The sequence below is a fragment of the Dryobates pubescens genome, chromosome 8 (genome assembly GCF_014839835.1).
Source record: "Dryobates pubescens isolate bDryPub1 chromosome 8, bDryPub1.pri, whole genome shotgun sequence".
Taxonomy (NCBI): Eukaryota; Metazoa; Chordata; class Aves; order Piciformes; family Picidae; genus Dryobates; species Dryobates pubescens.
The window spans coordinates 39,038,817-39,052,568 of NC_071619.1; the positions used below are offsets into that span (position 1 = coordinate 39,038,817).

The 13,752-nt window shown below is 46.6% G+C and overlaps 1 protein-coding gene across 2 annotated transcripts in view; it reads left to right on the forward strand.

Annotated features, from left to right (window-relative positions):
- Window positions 1-2,594: 2,594 nt before the first annotated feature.
- The window catches only part of SLC22A15 (solute carrier family 22 member 15), a 40,468-nt gene continuing 29,310 nt past the window's right edge, over window positions 2,595-13,752 (forward strand). For both annotated transcript variants that reach the window (XM_009898752.2, XM_054163193.1), the window contains exons 1-2: window positions 2,595-2,766; window positions 12,957-13,169. In XM_009898752.2, coding sequence (XP_009897054.2) covers window positions 2,680-2,766; window positions 12,957-13,169 — 300 coding nt within the window. In that variant the 5' untranslated portion in view covers window positions 2,595-2,679. The remainder of the gene's footprint in view (window positions 2,767-12,956; window positions 13,170-13,752) is intronic.

Below are 13,752 nucleotides of genomic sequence, written 5' to 3' on the forward strand. Positions count from 1 at the left end.
ACAAGGGGCAAAGCACCATGACCTTACCCTAACTCTGCTTACCTTGATTGCAGAGCCATTGGAATCATTTAGGTTGGCAAAACCCCATTAAGATCATTGAATCCAACCCCACTTCCCTGGACAGTCTGTTCCAACACTTGACAACCCTTTTGGTGAAGAAATTTTTCCCCATGTCCGATCTAAACCTCCCCTAGTGCAACTTGAAGCCATTTCCTTGTGTCCTATCATTTGTTACTTGGAGAAGGTATCAACACTCATCTGAGAGCTGATGACAAATCCAACAGCCCACCCTAATGCTGGAAAAGCTGGAAGGAAGCTGTGGTTGCTACAGGGAGTGACTGAACTGACTGGAAGAGTGGGAACGATAGAGGGGAGAGGAACATGGAGTGTCCTGAGCAGCGGGACACCACCTCTGCATCTTAGCTGAGTAATAAAATGAGACAAGTGCAGTTGGGTGAGCACCAGAAAGGTCCTGACATTTCAGAAATCCTTTGCTGTTTTGCCTTTAATCAATCTGTACTAAGCCTCAAATGTGAAAAGAAGTGCTTAGGGCAAAGGTGAATTTCATATTAAGAGTAAATTGCTCTGATGCTTGTCAATTTGCCAACATTTTTACAGCAAGGAAATGCTAGTATTTCCCAGGCTCCTGGCATGGTCCTAAAGGTCACATCTTGTGACCCAATTCTCTTCCTTTCTCTCCAGTTGTAAAAGCCACGAGCACAAAGGTGCTGCAGCTTTTTGGTACCACCAAGGCAAAAATAATAATCATAATAAAACATCTCAGCAGTGTAAGTTGTTTCACAGTCTTGGAGCTTTATTGTAAAGGTGGAATGAAAATAAGAGAGGGAAAAACTCATTGCCATTTCACATGATTATTTCTGTGGTGGTGAGAGAGGTCAATGCCAAGCACAGAAACAGCTGTCCAGGCAGACTGAAACAGACTGAGACACAAACTGAACTAAAACTAGAGATCCTTAAAGTTAACATTGCTACCAATCTACCAATGAAATTACTTTAGAATTATCTTTGTTTTAACTTTTAACACCAAAACATGCAGCCAGAGTGTTTCAGTAGCTGACCCTTCTTAAAGGCACAGCCTAAAACTGTCACAATTTCACGTGTGTATCTATCTCCCTTCCTACTCGCAGTAGAGTTCACATTCTTTCACAAACCAGCCCCATTACTTCTAAGTGAGAATTGCACCCCACGCTCACAATGAAGGCTCTCCAAAGAAAGAGCAAATGCTTTTCATAAAATACCTTACAATACATGAAGACTGCTGTAAGAGAGAGGCATGTCCTCACTAGGCATGGAATCAACAACAGCAAGATTTGTGCGAGTCCAGAACTGAATTCTAGTGGCACCTACGTAACAGCCTCACACCAAGTTTGTTTCTTTCTCAACTACAAGCAGGTGCTCTACAGAGTATAATTACAGAAGATCACACAGTTGAAGTATGTTAATATTTAGGGCTTTACAAAACTTATTCAGTGTGCACTATGCAGGTACAGCTTCAATACAGTGGGCTAACACTCTTCAATATAGGTGCAAACCCACAGCGTGTCCCAGGCAATCAGCACCAGAACAAGAGGACAGAGTCTCAGACAGCACCAGGGGAAGTTTAGGCTCGAGGTGAGGAGAAAGTTCCTCACAGACGGAGTTGTTAGCCATTGGAATGTGCTGCCCGGGGAGGTGGTGGAGTCACCATCCCTGGAGGTGTTCAAGAAGGGATTGGATGTGGCACTTGGTGCCATGGTTTAGTAGTCATGAGGTCTTGGGTGAGAGATTGGACTTGAGGTCTTTTCCGACCTTATTGATTCTATGATTCTATAACTTAGCTGCTCTTTTGTGATGAAATGGAACCAGAGCTATGCTGCCACCTCACTAGCATGGCCACAGAGCAGCCTTCTTGCCAAGCTTACAGGGCCAGCATGCTCCGTTGGTCTGACCAAGGGTCCAGGGGTAAAGCCTCTTTCCCCCTCTCCTTCTAAACACCTACGACCAGAGCTGCTGCATGAGGAACACCACGGCCAGCACTCACCTCTGCAGCATTGGACCCATTTGCAGCAGCAACCCAGTTGCTCAAGCCATCTCTGCGCTGCCCTACTGCCTTCCTTCAGAAACCCCAAGTCCTCTCACACCCCTCCCACCCTCACACACTGCTGAGGCTTCTCACCCCACATCCTATACCCCTTCATACCTCTCTCATAGCCATTGCAGACCTTTTACAGCCCTCACAAACCCACTCGCGACCCTCGCGTCCCCACACTCCTCACACACAGCCACCAAGTCTCTCACATTCCACCTCCTGTCCCCCCTCCAGACCCCCCCCACAATGCCGTCGCACACCCCGGCGCAGACCCCTCCCACACCTCTCACACGCCTTTCCCCGCCCCGTTCCCCCCTTTTCCTATTTAAATGAGGAAGGTGCGCCTGCGCTCATGCCTCCACCAGGGATACGGGAGCCGCGGCGTTTCCGCTTCCCCGGGCGGGTCGCTCGCCGGCTGCTTTCCCCGGCGCTGCGCATGACAGCCGCCTCGCATCTCCCGCCCTTTCCTCCTCCTCTTCCACCTCCTCCTCCTCGGCGAGGGCTCCGCCGTCGCTCCCGCTCCGCCCCGGGCTCGGGGATGCGCTGCTCGGCGGCCGCTCGTAGGAGCTGCGTGGCTGGCGGGGCGCGGGATGGAGGTGGAGGAGGCGTTCCCGCTGGTGGGGCAGATGGGGCCCTACCAGGTGTACCTCTGCGTGCTGCTGGCTGTGTTCCTCCAGGTGAGAGGCCGCCTCCCCTCCAGCCCCTCTCCCGAGGGTGGGAGCGCCCGCGGGGGAGGCTGAGCTGAGCGGGGGATGGCCCCACGCCCCCAGGGTGGGCGCTGTGGGTAGCTGTCCTCTCAAGCGCTTGGGTGGATTTGCCTGTGGTGAGCACAGTGGGGTGTGAAGGTTGGCGTCGGAGGTCTGCGAAGGTTTGTGGTGGCAGTAAGTGGCTTTTTGCTTTAGGTTTAGCAGCAGTAACTTGCTGTGCACCTGGTGCAAAAGTGACCCCTGTCCAAAGGCAGTAGGCTGCTACAGAATCAATTTGGGGCACATGGCTGGTGCTGCCTGTGCTGCCTTGCCTGGGAGTTATACCTCGGGTCACTCGGGGAGCAGATTGAGAGCATGCTGTTTGCCAGGTGAAGGGCTGGTGAAGTGAAATCAAACATTTCCAGGAGCTGGACTGGAAGACAGCAACTTCTGTTGGAGACTGTGCTGGGAACCCTGCTGTTAATGGGCTAGGGTAGTGATTTCTACATTGCACATGGGTTGTTTGTGGTGGAAATGTTTGAGTGGTGGTCACTAATATTTCTGTGTGCAGAAGCTCTTACCTCACCAGCTGATAGGCTGTGACCATTTACAGTGCTTTGACTTGCCTTGCCTTGACTCTTAGAATGTAGATGCAGTGACTGCATTAGGTGTTTGCATGAGGCTCTGCATTTTGGGTAAATCAAGTGTGAAATAAAAAACTGGAAGCCTCTTAAGGTTTGTAATACAAGTGGAGTCCAAAGTAACAGTGGAGTGCTGTAATGTCATTCAGAGACTGCATGGCCAACTGATGTGCTCTGCAACCAGATTTGTCATTACTTCCCCCTCTGCATCATCTTTGTGCTCATTCCAGTGGTGGTGGGGAGGGTAGATAAGGACAGTTTGTGCTCCTTCACAGTCAGGCCTAGGCATAAAGTGTAGTTTAAATCTGATGGAATTTTGGTTTACGCTGTGTTAACTCTTCAAAAACCTAATTATAGTGAATTCAGCTAGGTTGACACGTGGTGGGTTACTGCCATTGTGATCTCTTGCCAGATACAGGAGGGAAGAAAGGAAATAAAGTGTTATCCCACCTCTGCTGCCCAGTACTTTGTAGTAATCAAGAACTTCCAGTCATGGACTGTGAGTGTGAAGATGCCTTCTCTTGGCAGCTAGGGGACTGAGAAATGTTAAGAAGCTTTGAGATGAGCAGAGAATATTCAGGTACTCAGTCTTGTCAGCTTTTCTTAGTTGCAAAGCGATCATCATGAGCAGCAAAGGCTTTGTATGTTTGTTTTCTTGCACCGTTGCTCTCTTTTTATTGAAAACTGATTTATCTGATTAATCCTTTAAAACTAGCTGTTGTTTATAGCTTGTTCTGCCAGCTGATGGCTAGAAAATGTGGACATTCACTAAAGGTTAGGGATTAAGAAAGCAATAGTTACTTTTCTTACCAGTTCTAGTCACGTTCTGGAATGAACTGTGGCCACAGCAAGTGCTCTGTATTCCCTGAGTTTTGAGAAGTCTGGGTCAGCTGTTCTGTAATGCTCTTGTTTCTCTTGCTTTTTAATGGATTAACTTGCATTTCTCATGGGAGAAGGAAACAGGGAGATCTTTGCAAATCCTGGAACTAATTCAGAATAACTAAAGAGGGGGGGAAAAAAAGGTAGCAGTTTTGTAGGTCTGTTCCTGGGTGGTTTTGTTTTTCTTCTTGTGTTATCTTTCATTCTTGAACTTGACCATTGAGGATCATCCCCTGACTGATGGGTTTTCTGTGCTTCAGATTGTGCTGGATGCAGGAGTTTGTAAGGGATTTAGAGGTGAAGCTTGTTGGCTTTCAGTCCATGAATAGATTTGGACTTAGACAACTGGTTCCTGCTTGGGTGGTTGATTGCTTTCTGTGTTCCTTTATTGGTGCCAAGTTACATAATGTGTCACTGGGATGCAAGAGCAAGACTGAAGGCAGGTTCCATGACCAGTGTTAATCTTTTGTTTGGTTTATTGTCACTCTTAGGAGGAAGGATCCAGAGGTAAGTAATGTATCTGGTATGTGTGAAGTAGGTTTAGGTATTCATGGGTTCCTTTAGTCAATTATGTGCAGCATCTGGCTACAGAATGAGAACCCCTGCTAGTCTGTGGCACCAGCTTTGGTATGGACTGATTATTCCATTTTGTTGCTTGTTTCATTGTTGCTTCCCACATGCTCCCTCAGTTGACTTGTATTTTCACATGGACCTATTGGCATAAAAAATATGTTCAAGTTCTTGAGAATACCATGTGGATGAAAACTATTTTTGTCTGTGTTAAGTGCCTTTGTGTCTTATGCTGTGCTTAAACTCTCTGCTTTCCCTGCCCCAGAAGATTCTTAGCAGATGTTCTTCCTTTGCTTACAGGCTTTTGTGCTTTTTAATCTCTGCATGTTTCTAATCTCTTGAGTTCCATGCTTTGTAGGTGTTTTCCCCTCATCTTAGTATTTTTCTTCTCATGCATATTTCTACACTGTCCCCCACAGCAAACTCCTGGCCAAGCTGTCAGCCCATGGTTTGGACAAGAGCACACTGCGTTGGATTAGGAACTGGCTGGAGGGCCGAGCCCAGAGAGTGGTGGTGAATGGTGCCACATCCAGCTAGCAGCCAGGCACTAGTGGTGTCCCCCAGGGATCAGTGCTGGGCCTCATGCTCTTTGACATCTTTATTGATGATCTGGATGAGGGCATTGAGTCCCTCATCAGTAAATCTGCAGACGACACCAAGCTGGGCGCCGGAGTTGATCTGCTGGAGGGTAGAGAGGCTCTGCAGAGGGACCTTGACAGGCTGGGCAGATGGGCAGAGTCCAAGGGCATGAGATTGAACACATCCAAGTGCCAGGTTCTGCACATTGGCCACAACAACCCCATGCAGTGCTACAGGCTGGGGTCAGAGTGGCTGGAGAGCAGTCAGGCAGAGAGAGACCTGGGGGTACTGGTTGATGGTAAGCTGAACATGAGCCTGCAGTGTGCCCAGGCAGCCAGGAGGGCCAGTGGCATCCTGGCCTACATCAGGAACAGTGTGGCCAGCAGGAGCAGGGAGGTCATTGTGGCCCTGTACACAACACTGGTTAGGCCACACCTTGAGTCCTGTGTCCAGGCTGCTCAAAGCCTCATCCAGTCTGGTCTTAAACACTTCAGGGCAACCTTTGTCTTGCCACCCTCATAGTAAAGAACTTAAAGGGAGCTGATAATTCTTAAAATACTTAAGACTTTGAACTAAAAGTAATTGCTTGACACTTACTGGTTGCTAAAGGTGCTCATTGTCTTTGGAAGACATTATATGGAAGCATTAATAAAGAATGGCGTTTAGACAAAAAATGAGAAGGGTTTTTTGGTCTCTTGTGACTCAACATACATGGTTGAAAGAGTTTTGTCCTTGCCAGTGAACATGAGCTACAGGATTGCCCAAGCCCAAACTGAACCTGCAGAAATCTGATATTGGAAGTGTGTTCCTATTATATCTCAATTAAAAGGCCTTTTACAACATGCTAGAGTTTAAAAGGGAAGTTGTGTTTGCAGAGGTGAACACAAACCTACAGTGTAGAGGCCCAAGGTTTTATTTCCCACATCATTTTTGTGCATTGTATCTTGCTCAGAACACACTTAATCTAAGGGATAGTTTTGCTTTCCTTGAAGTGATGAAGGCTTTTAGAGTAGTTGAATCACTGAACATAATTCCTTGTTATGATACAGCTTATTCCTGCGTGGGAAGAGAAATTAACTGGGTGGGTGGGAGTATGTAAACTAATCACACAGAAAGATATGCTGCTGCTCATTTAGTGGAAAATACTTCTCACTGAAAGTTGGTGGCAATTCTAACACCAGTCCTATCAGTTGCTCCCATTGGATGGGGGAGAACTGTCTTTGGTCACGTTACGTTTCATTTCAGTGATTTAGATGTTAGCCAAGAGTTCTTGGTCCTTTAGTGCCCTTCTGTAGATAAAAAATAGCTGCCAGAGTCAGGAATGCAGTCAGTGTGGGCTGTCTTTCTGTGGTTAACTTCTTTCAGATTCTTAACTGTTCCTTAAAAGAAACAATCACAGAATCACCAAGGTTGGAAGAGACCTCAAAGATCATCAAGTCCAACCTGTCACTACAGACCCCACGACTAAACCATGGCACCAAGTGCCACTTAACCTTTTCTGATACTACAATCTTAACAACATGAATGCAGATGGTGGAGATACTGGGCTATGTTCTGCAGAAAACCTGAAATGACAGTTGTGAGGTGTGACACTCTTCAGTAGCAGTGGGGTCCTGAACTCAGATACAGTGCAGAAGTTTGTATGCAAGGGAAAACTACAGTCAGAGCAAACTTCAGGTAGGGAAGAAACATCTGCTGCATCTTTAAGATCTTCCATGTAATTGAGCTCACATTTAGGTAGTTTTAAGTGGCCTTCACCACTACCAGGTCTTGCTCTTCTAATGATGACCATGTTCACAGACACTGAAGCCACATGTTCTGTGTGACCATATAAACACATCTCTCTAGTTTCTGCAGTTAAACTTCAAAGGGTGGCTTCAGCTTCTGTGCAGCTCAGTCCTAGAAGATACCTATTTGGTGTGCTCTTGTAAAGACCTGATCAGAATTATTGCTGTTATGCATAGCAAGAAGCACGAGTTTTGAGAGAAGCACTGAGGAGTAAATATGCTGAAGGCCTAGCACCAGAGAGAAGCAGATTGTTCTGCCTATTTAAAAACTACAAACAAATCCCCACAACCCCTTCCCTCTCAAACCACCAACAAAAAAAACCCAACCATATTAAACCACAGCCCAACAGAAACCCCTAGCCCAAGCAAAGCAACAACAGAAAAATAGAATAGAATAGAGTTAAGCAGGTTGGAAAAGACCTTGGAGATCATCAAGTCCAACCTATCACCCAACACCATCTAATCAACTAAACCATGGCACCAAGTGCTTCATCCGGTCTCCTCCTAAACACCTCCAGTGACGGTGACTCCACCACCTCCCTGGGCAGCACATTCCGATGGCCAATCTCTCTTTCTGGGAAGAATTTCTTCCTAACATCCAGCCTAAACCTCCCCTGGTGCAGCTTAAGACTGTGTCCTCTTGTTCTGGTGCTGGTTGCCTGGGAGAAGAGACCAACCCCCACCTGGCTACAACCTCCCTTCAGGTAGTTGTAGACAGCAATAAAGTCTCCCCTGAGCCTCCTCTTCTCCAGGCTAAGCAACCCCAGCTCCCTCAGCCTCTCCTCATAGGGCTTGTGCTCTGAGACCTCTCACCAGCTTTGTTGCTCCCAGGTGACCCTGGGAGGTTACAGGCATAAATCTACTGTATTCCAGAGACTATGGATTACAAATATTTGTTTTCTGACACATTGCCTCCATTCTTCCCTGCCCATGTGTGTACACACAGCCTAACTTCTCCTGTGTTGCAGGCAGTAAATTGCCAGTATTTTTCCACTGGTGAGCCACATGATCAAGGCTCTCCTTGCTGTCACTTCTTCCATGTTCAGGACCTCTGCTTTTCTCTAGGGTAAAAGAACTAGTAGATGTGTAATTTAATTCTGAATAATTGTTTCCAACCTGCACATCACTGTTGCTCTTTCTTTCTGACCCAAATCAAGTTTTGTGCTCTCAAATGCCTTTTTTTAAGTGGGAGTAGTTAATACAATTACTTCTATTTATAGCTAATGTAGTGCTTTCATGTGTGGTGTTTGCATTAGGCAAAGCCTCTGCTTGCTTTCTGCAAAACCAGCCCCGTGGGACTGGAGTCCTTCTGGAACAGCAGCATCTGTTTTCTCAGTCTTGTGTTTACAATATGATGTCTGAATAAAGGGGTGGACCTTAACCTGGTTAAACATTATATATGTGATCAAATTCCTAATGCTGGTGAGCTTGGGGGGAAAAGGGTGTTAAGAATTTGCCTTGGAAAGTGTGGTTGTGACCAGCTTTTATGGTCCTCATATATGCAAAGCTGAAGGGAGTTGTGTGTTGCTTGTCCCAGTTGTGATGGTATGCTGTTCACTTACTGTCTTAAATATCCAGAAAAAGACCAGCGCTCTTCAGTCTCTTTCAGTTTGCAGATCCTCTACAGACTTCCCACTGAAGATGTTCAATCCTTGTACAGTAAATTTAAGACTACTGACAACTTTGTGTTTCTTAATTACCTTTTTGCAATGAAGCTTTTATGGTCCTTGGGTAAGGAAAGCTGAAGGGAGAGGCTGAAGGAGCTGGGGTTGCTTAGCCTGGAGAAGAGGAGGCTCGGGGGAGACCTTATTGCTCTCTACAACTACCTGAAGGGGGGCTGTAGCCAGGAGGGGGTTGGTTTCTTCTCCCAGCCAAGCAGCACCAGAACAAGAAGACACAGTTTCAAGCTGTGCCAGGGGAAATTTAGGCTGGAGGTAAGGAGAAAGATCTTCACAGAGAGAGTTGTTAGCTGTTGGAATGTGCTGCCCAGGGAGGTGGTGGAGTCACCATCACTGGAGGTGTTTAAGAAGAGACTGGATGGGGTGCTTGGTGCCATGGTTTAGTTGATTAGATGGTGTTGGGTGATAGGTTGGACACATTCCAATGGCCAGTCTCTCTTTCTGTGAAGAACTTCTTCCTAACATCCAGCCTAAACCTCCCCTGGCACAGCTTGAGACTGTGTCCTCTTGTTCTGGTGCTGGTTGCCTGGGAGAAGAGACCAACCCCCACCTGGCTACAACCTCCTTACAGGTAGTTGTAGAGAGCAAGAAGGTCTCCCCTGAGCCTCCTCTTCTCCAGGCTAAGCAACCCCAGCTCCCTCAGCCTCTCCTCATAGAGCTTGTGAGTTTGCTTTGTCATAACTTAAGAGCACTTCTAGAAAGAGGTTTCTGGGCTCCAGAATCACAAATGGGTTTTGGTGTGGGTGTGTTTGCATTCTGTTTTGGTTTTGTTTTGTTGCAACTAAATGAGGAGGATTTACCATACCTGTAAACCAAAGAACAAGACAGATGGACAAACAGTCTTGCCTCAGCAGTGACTACAGCAAACTTAAATGCAAAGCAATCCTATGTGATAACAACAGAATGCTTCAGTTTTCATACACTTTCCTGATTCAACAGATCAATTGGGAGTGTTTATGTTGATACACATTTTCTATCCTGGCTTGCTGCAGCCACTGGGATGATTAAAGCTGAATTTATCTATATATATATATATATCATTTTATTTTTCTTCCTGTGAAGAGATCTGTAGTGCTGCTTTTATGTGCCTGCAATCATTGAGTTTTCAATTTGGTTTCCTGTAGTTCCTCCTAGAGCAAGAAATTGAAAAGGCTTTGCTTTTTCTCTCTAAACCAAATTTCCTTTTCTGACCTCCTTGAAAATATGTTTATTGCACAAGACAAAAGTGAGGATGTTGTCACTTTGTCCTGACGTGGAGCTGTGTACGTCACAGCACAGAGGTGTACCCCAGGTCTTGGCCCTGTGTGGTAGTGTGAAAGTTTAATCCTCCCACCGCATAAAGCACAGCTAGACCCAGTCAGAGAAGCAAATGAAAAGCTGTATTTTACAAGCAGGATGGAATGCAATGAATATATACAATATGTGCAGTATTTACAGTAGATACAAAAAGATACAGGGAAGAACATGACACAGAAACCCCCTCCTAAGGAGAATCTCCCCCCGGCTTCCCTCAAACCCCCTCTCTCTTCCCCCCCCCTTTCTTGTCCAAGGCTAATTGGACAGAAAAAGGATTATAAGAGAAATGGATGTTAAGGGAAATTTTGTTAGTGCCACACAGTTGGAAGAGAAGTTAGTTTTCCTCTCTCACAAGCATCAGTCCAAGGTCAGCAGCATGCACTCTGGCCACAAACAGAAGAGAAAGGCAGACTGAACACAGACTAAGTTCTTAAAGCCACGTTTCTACTGATCTACCAATGAAATTCATTTAGAATTATCTTTTCCTTTCTTACACCTAAGCATTTCAGCTAGAGAATTCTGTAGCTGTCCCTTTCTTAAGTTCTACACAGAGAGAGTGATTGCCCATTGGAATGGGCTGCCCGGGGACATGGTGGAGTCACCATCATTGGAGGTGTTCAGGAGGAGACTTGATGGGGTGCTTGGTGCCATGGTTTAGTTGTTTAGGTGGGATGGATTGGTTGAGGGGTTGGACATGATGATCTTGAAGGTTTCTTCCAACCTGGTTTATTATTATTGGCACAGCCTAAAACTGTCCCAGCCTGCAGTTCTCATTTCTCAGGAATTTCCAACTATTCTTGAGATTCCTGTACCCACATCCCTAGCAACCTGGCTGCTCAGCTCTTTAACATCTCTTTCACCCTATAATCATAGAATCAATAAGGTTGGAAAAGACCTCAAGGATCATCAAGTCCAACCTGTCACCCAACACCTCATGACTACTAAACCATGGCACCAAGTGCCACGTCCAATCCCCTCTTGAACACCTCCAGGGATGGCGACTCCGCCACCTCCCTGGGCAGCACATTCCAACAGCTCACAACTCTCTCTGGGAAGAACTTTCTCCTCACCTTGAGCTTCAACCTCCCCTGGTGCAGCTTGAGACTGTGTCTTCTTGTTCTGGTGCTGGTTGCCTGGGAGAAGAGGCCGAAAGAGATGCTGGGAGCAGAGCAAGAACTGTATTCAGGAGGTGGCTGAAATGGAGTCTGAGGAATGGAGTGGCATGGCTGAGGGGTTTTATGGGTGTAGTAGGCAGGAGAAGCAACAGAATGTACCTTTCTTTTTTATTTAACGTTAGGAGCAACTGTGCTGAGGTACTGTTTCTCAGTGGGGACTTGAAATGAGGCAGTTTTACAGGGAAGGTCTTCATGTTGTTACCAGTGTCATCGTTTTTGTCTCTCAGAAGATGTTATCATTTGTCTTCTGTTGCAGAATCGAGCCACTTCTGTGTTTAAACAGGTCAAATAACAGTGGCTTTTAAGATAGAACTGCAATGCAGCCTATTGTCATCAGTGTTCTGAGCAAGCAGCAGTGAGCCAGCTCTAGGCTAGGCTTGAAATACCTGAGTTTCCAGTGGGTTTATTCTTCCCTGATCAAAGCCAGCTGTTAACCAGTGTACTTGGAACTTGTGTGCCTGTGTAGATACGACACAGATGCTTGTGTGTGTTCAGACAGTAAAAGAGGTTCACAAAAGATATAAAAATAGGGAAGAACTTGGCCAAGCTGTTGAAAAACAGATATGAGAAGGAGAGATGTTCCAAATACCAAATTAGAGGAATGGACAGCACAGGTGGAAGGAGAGGGTAATATAGAGTAATATACTTGCATCAAAGAATAGTTTTATTATGGCATTCTGGCCTGCATCACAAATAGTGTGGCCAGCAGGAGCAGGGAAGTCATTGTGCCCCTGGACTCTGCACTGGTTAGGCCACACCTTGAGTCCTGTGTCCAGTACTGGGCCCTTCAGTTTAAGAAGGACATTGAGACTCTTGAATGTGTCCAGAGAACGGCAATGAGGCTGGGGAGAAGCCTTGAGCACAGCCCTGTGAGGAGAGGCTGAGGGAGCTGAGGTTGTTTAGCCTGGAGAAGAGGAGGCTCAGGGGAGACCTTAATGCTCTCTACAACAACCTGAAGGGAGGTTGTAGCCAGGTGGGGGTTGGTCTGTCCTCCCAGGCAGCCAGCACCAGAACAAGAGGACATGGTCTCAAGCTGCACCAAGGGAAGTTTAGGCTGGAGGTGAGAAGAAAGTTCTTCCCAGAGAGCGTCATTTGTCATTGGAATGTGCTGCCCAGGGAGGTGATGGAATCACCATTGCTGGAGGTGTTCAAGAGGGGATTGGATGTGGCACTTGGTGCCATGGTTTAGTCATGAGGTGATGGGTGACAGGTTGGACTTGATGATCTCTTCCAACCTTGGTGATTCTGTGATTCCTTGGTACTACTAATGTTTCCTGCATCCAGGAGGTGTATGTTGTATGTGGGAGTTGGAGTTCCTCTGACTAAGGGAAGAGTGTCAGGAGAGGAAATCCTTTTCTGACAAGTAATTGACAAAGTGCAAGAACCACTCTGTTGGAGTTGTGATTTAGCCCATGATATTTAGCAGAGAGGGGCTGTACATGGCATCTTAGAGTGGTAGAAGGAGAATATAAAGTAGGAATGTTGTTTTTATCATGATTTGATTCGGCTGCAGAAGAAACATTGCTTGGATAAGTTTAGCATCTTTGATGATGTTGTTTTTGTCTTTCATGGCAGCTCTATGTAGCCACTGAAGCCATCCTCATCGCACTGGTGGGTGCAACTCCTCCCTACCACTGGGATCTCCAAGAGCTCTCAGCTAATCAGAGCCATAGCAACCAGTCAGTGAGTGAACAGAGGGCTTTTGGGGAATGGCTTCTCACTGCCAATGGCAGCGAGGTGCACAAGCACGTACACTTCAGCAGCAGTTTCACATCAATCGTCTCTGAGGTAAGACTGAAACGTGTTTTGCTGCCTTTGTGTGAGTGGTAAAGCTTAGTGGGTCAGTTGTGGGGGGCAGCATCTCTCTTCCTTACTAATGCATGTTTTGATTAGCAAATGAAACAAGCACTACCCCCAGGTAGAGAACAGGCAATCTACTTGCATCTTTACTGGCAAGTAAAACTAGCTTTCTTTTACTGCTGGTGAGGGTTTGGAGCACAAGCCCTATGAGGAGAGGCTGAAGGAGCTGGGGTTGCTTAGCCTGGAGAGGAGGAGGCTCAGGGGAGACCTTCTTGCTGTCTACAACTCCCTGAAGGGAGGTTGTAGCCAGGTGGGGGTTGGTCTCTTCTCCCAGGCAACCAGCACCAGAACAAGAGGACACAGTCTGAAGCTGCACCAGGGGAGGTTTAGGCTGGGTATTAGAAAGAAGTTCTTCATAGAGTGTATTGCCCATTGGAGTGTGCTACCCAGGGAGGTGGTGGAGTCACCATCACTGGGAGTGTTTAGGAGGAGACTTGATGGGGTGCTTGGTGCCATGGTTTAGTTGATTAGGTGGTGTTGGATGATAGGTTGGACACGATGATCTTGAAGG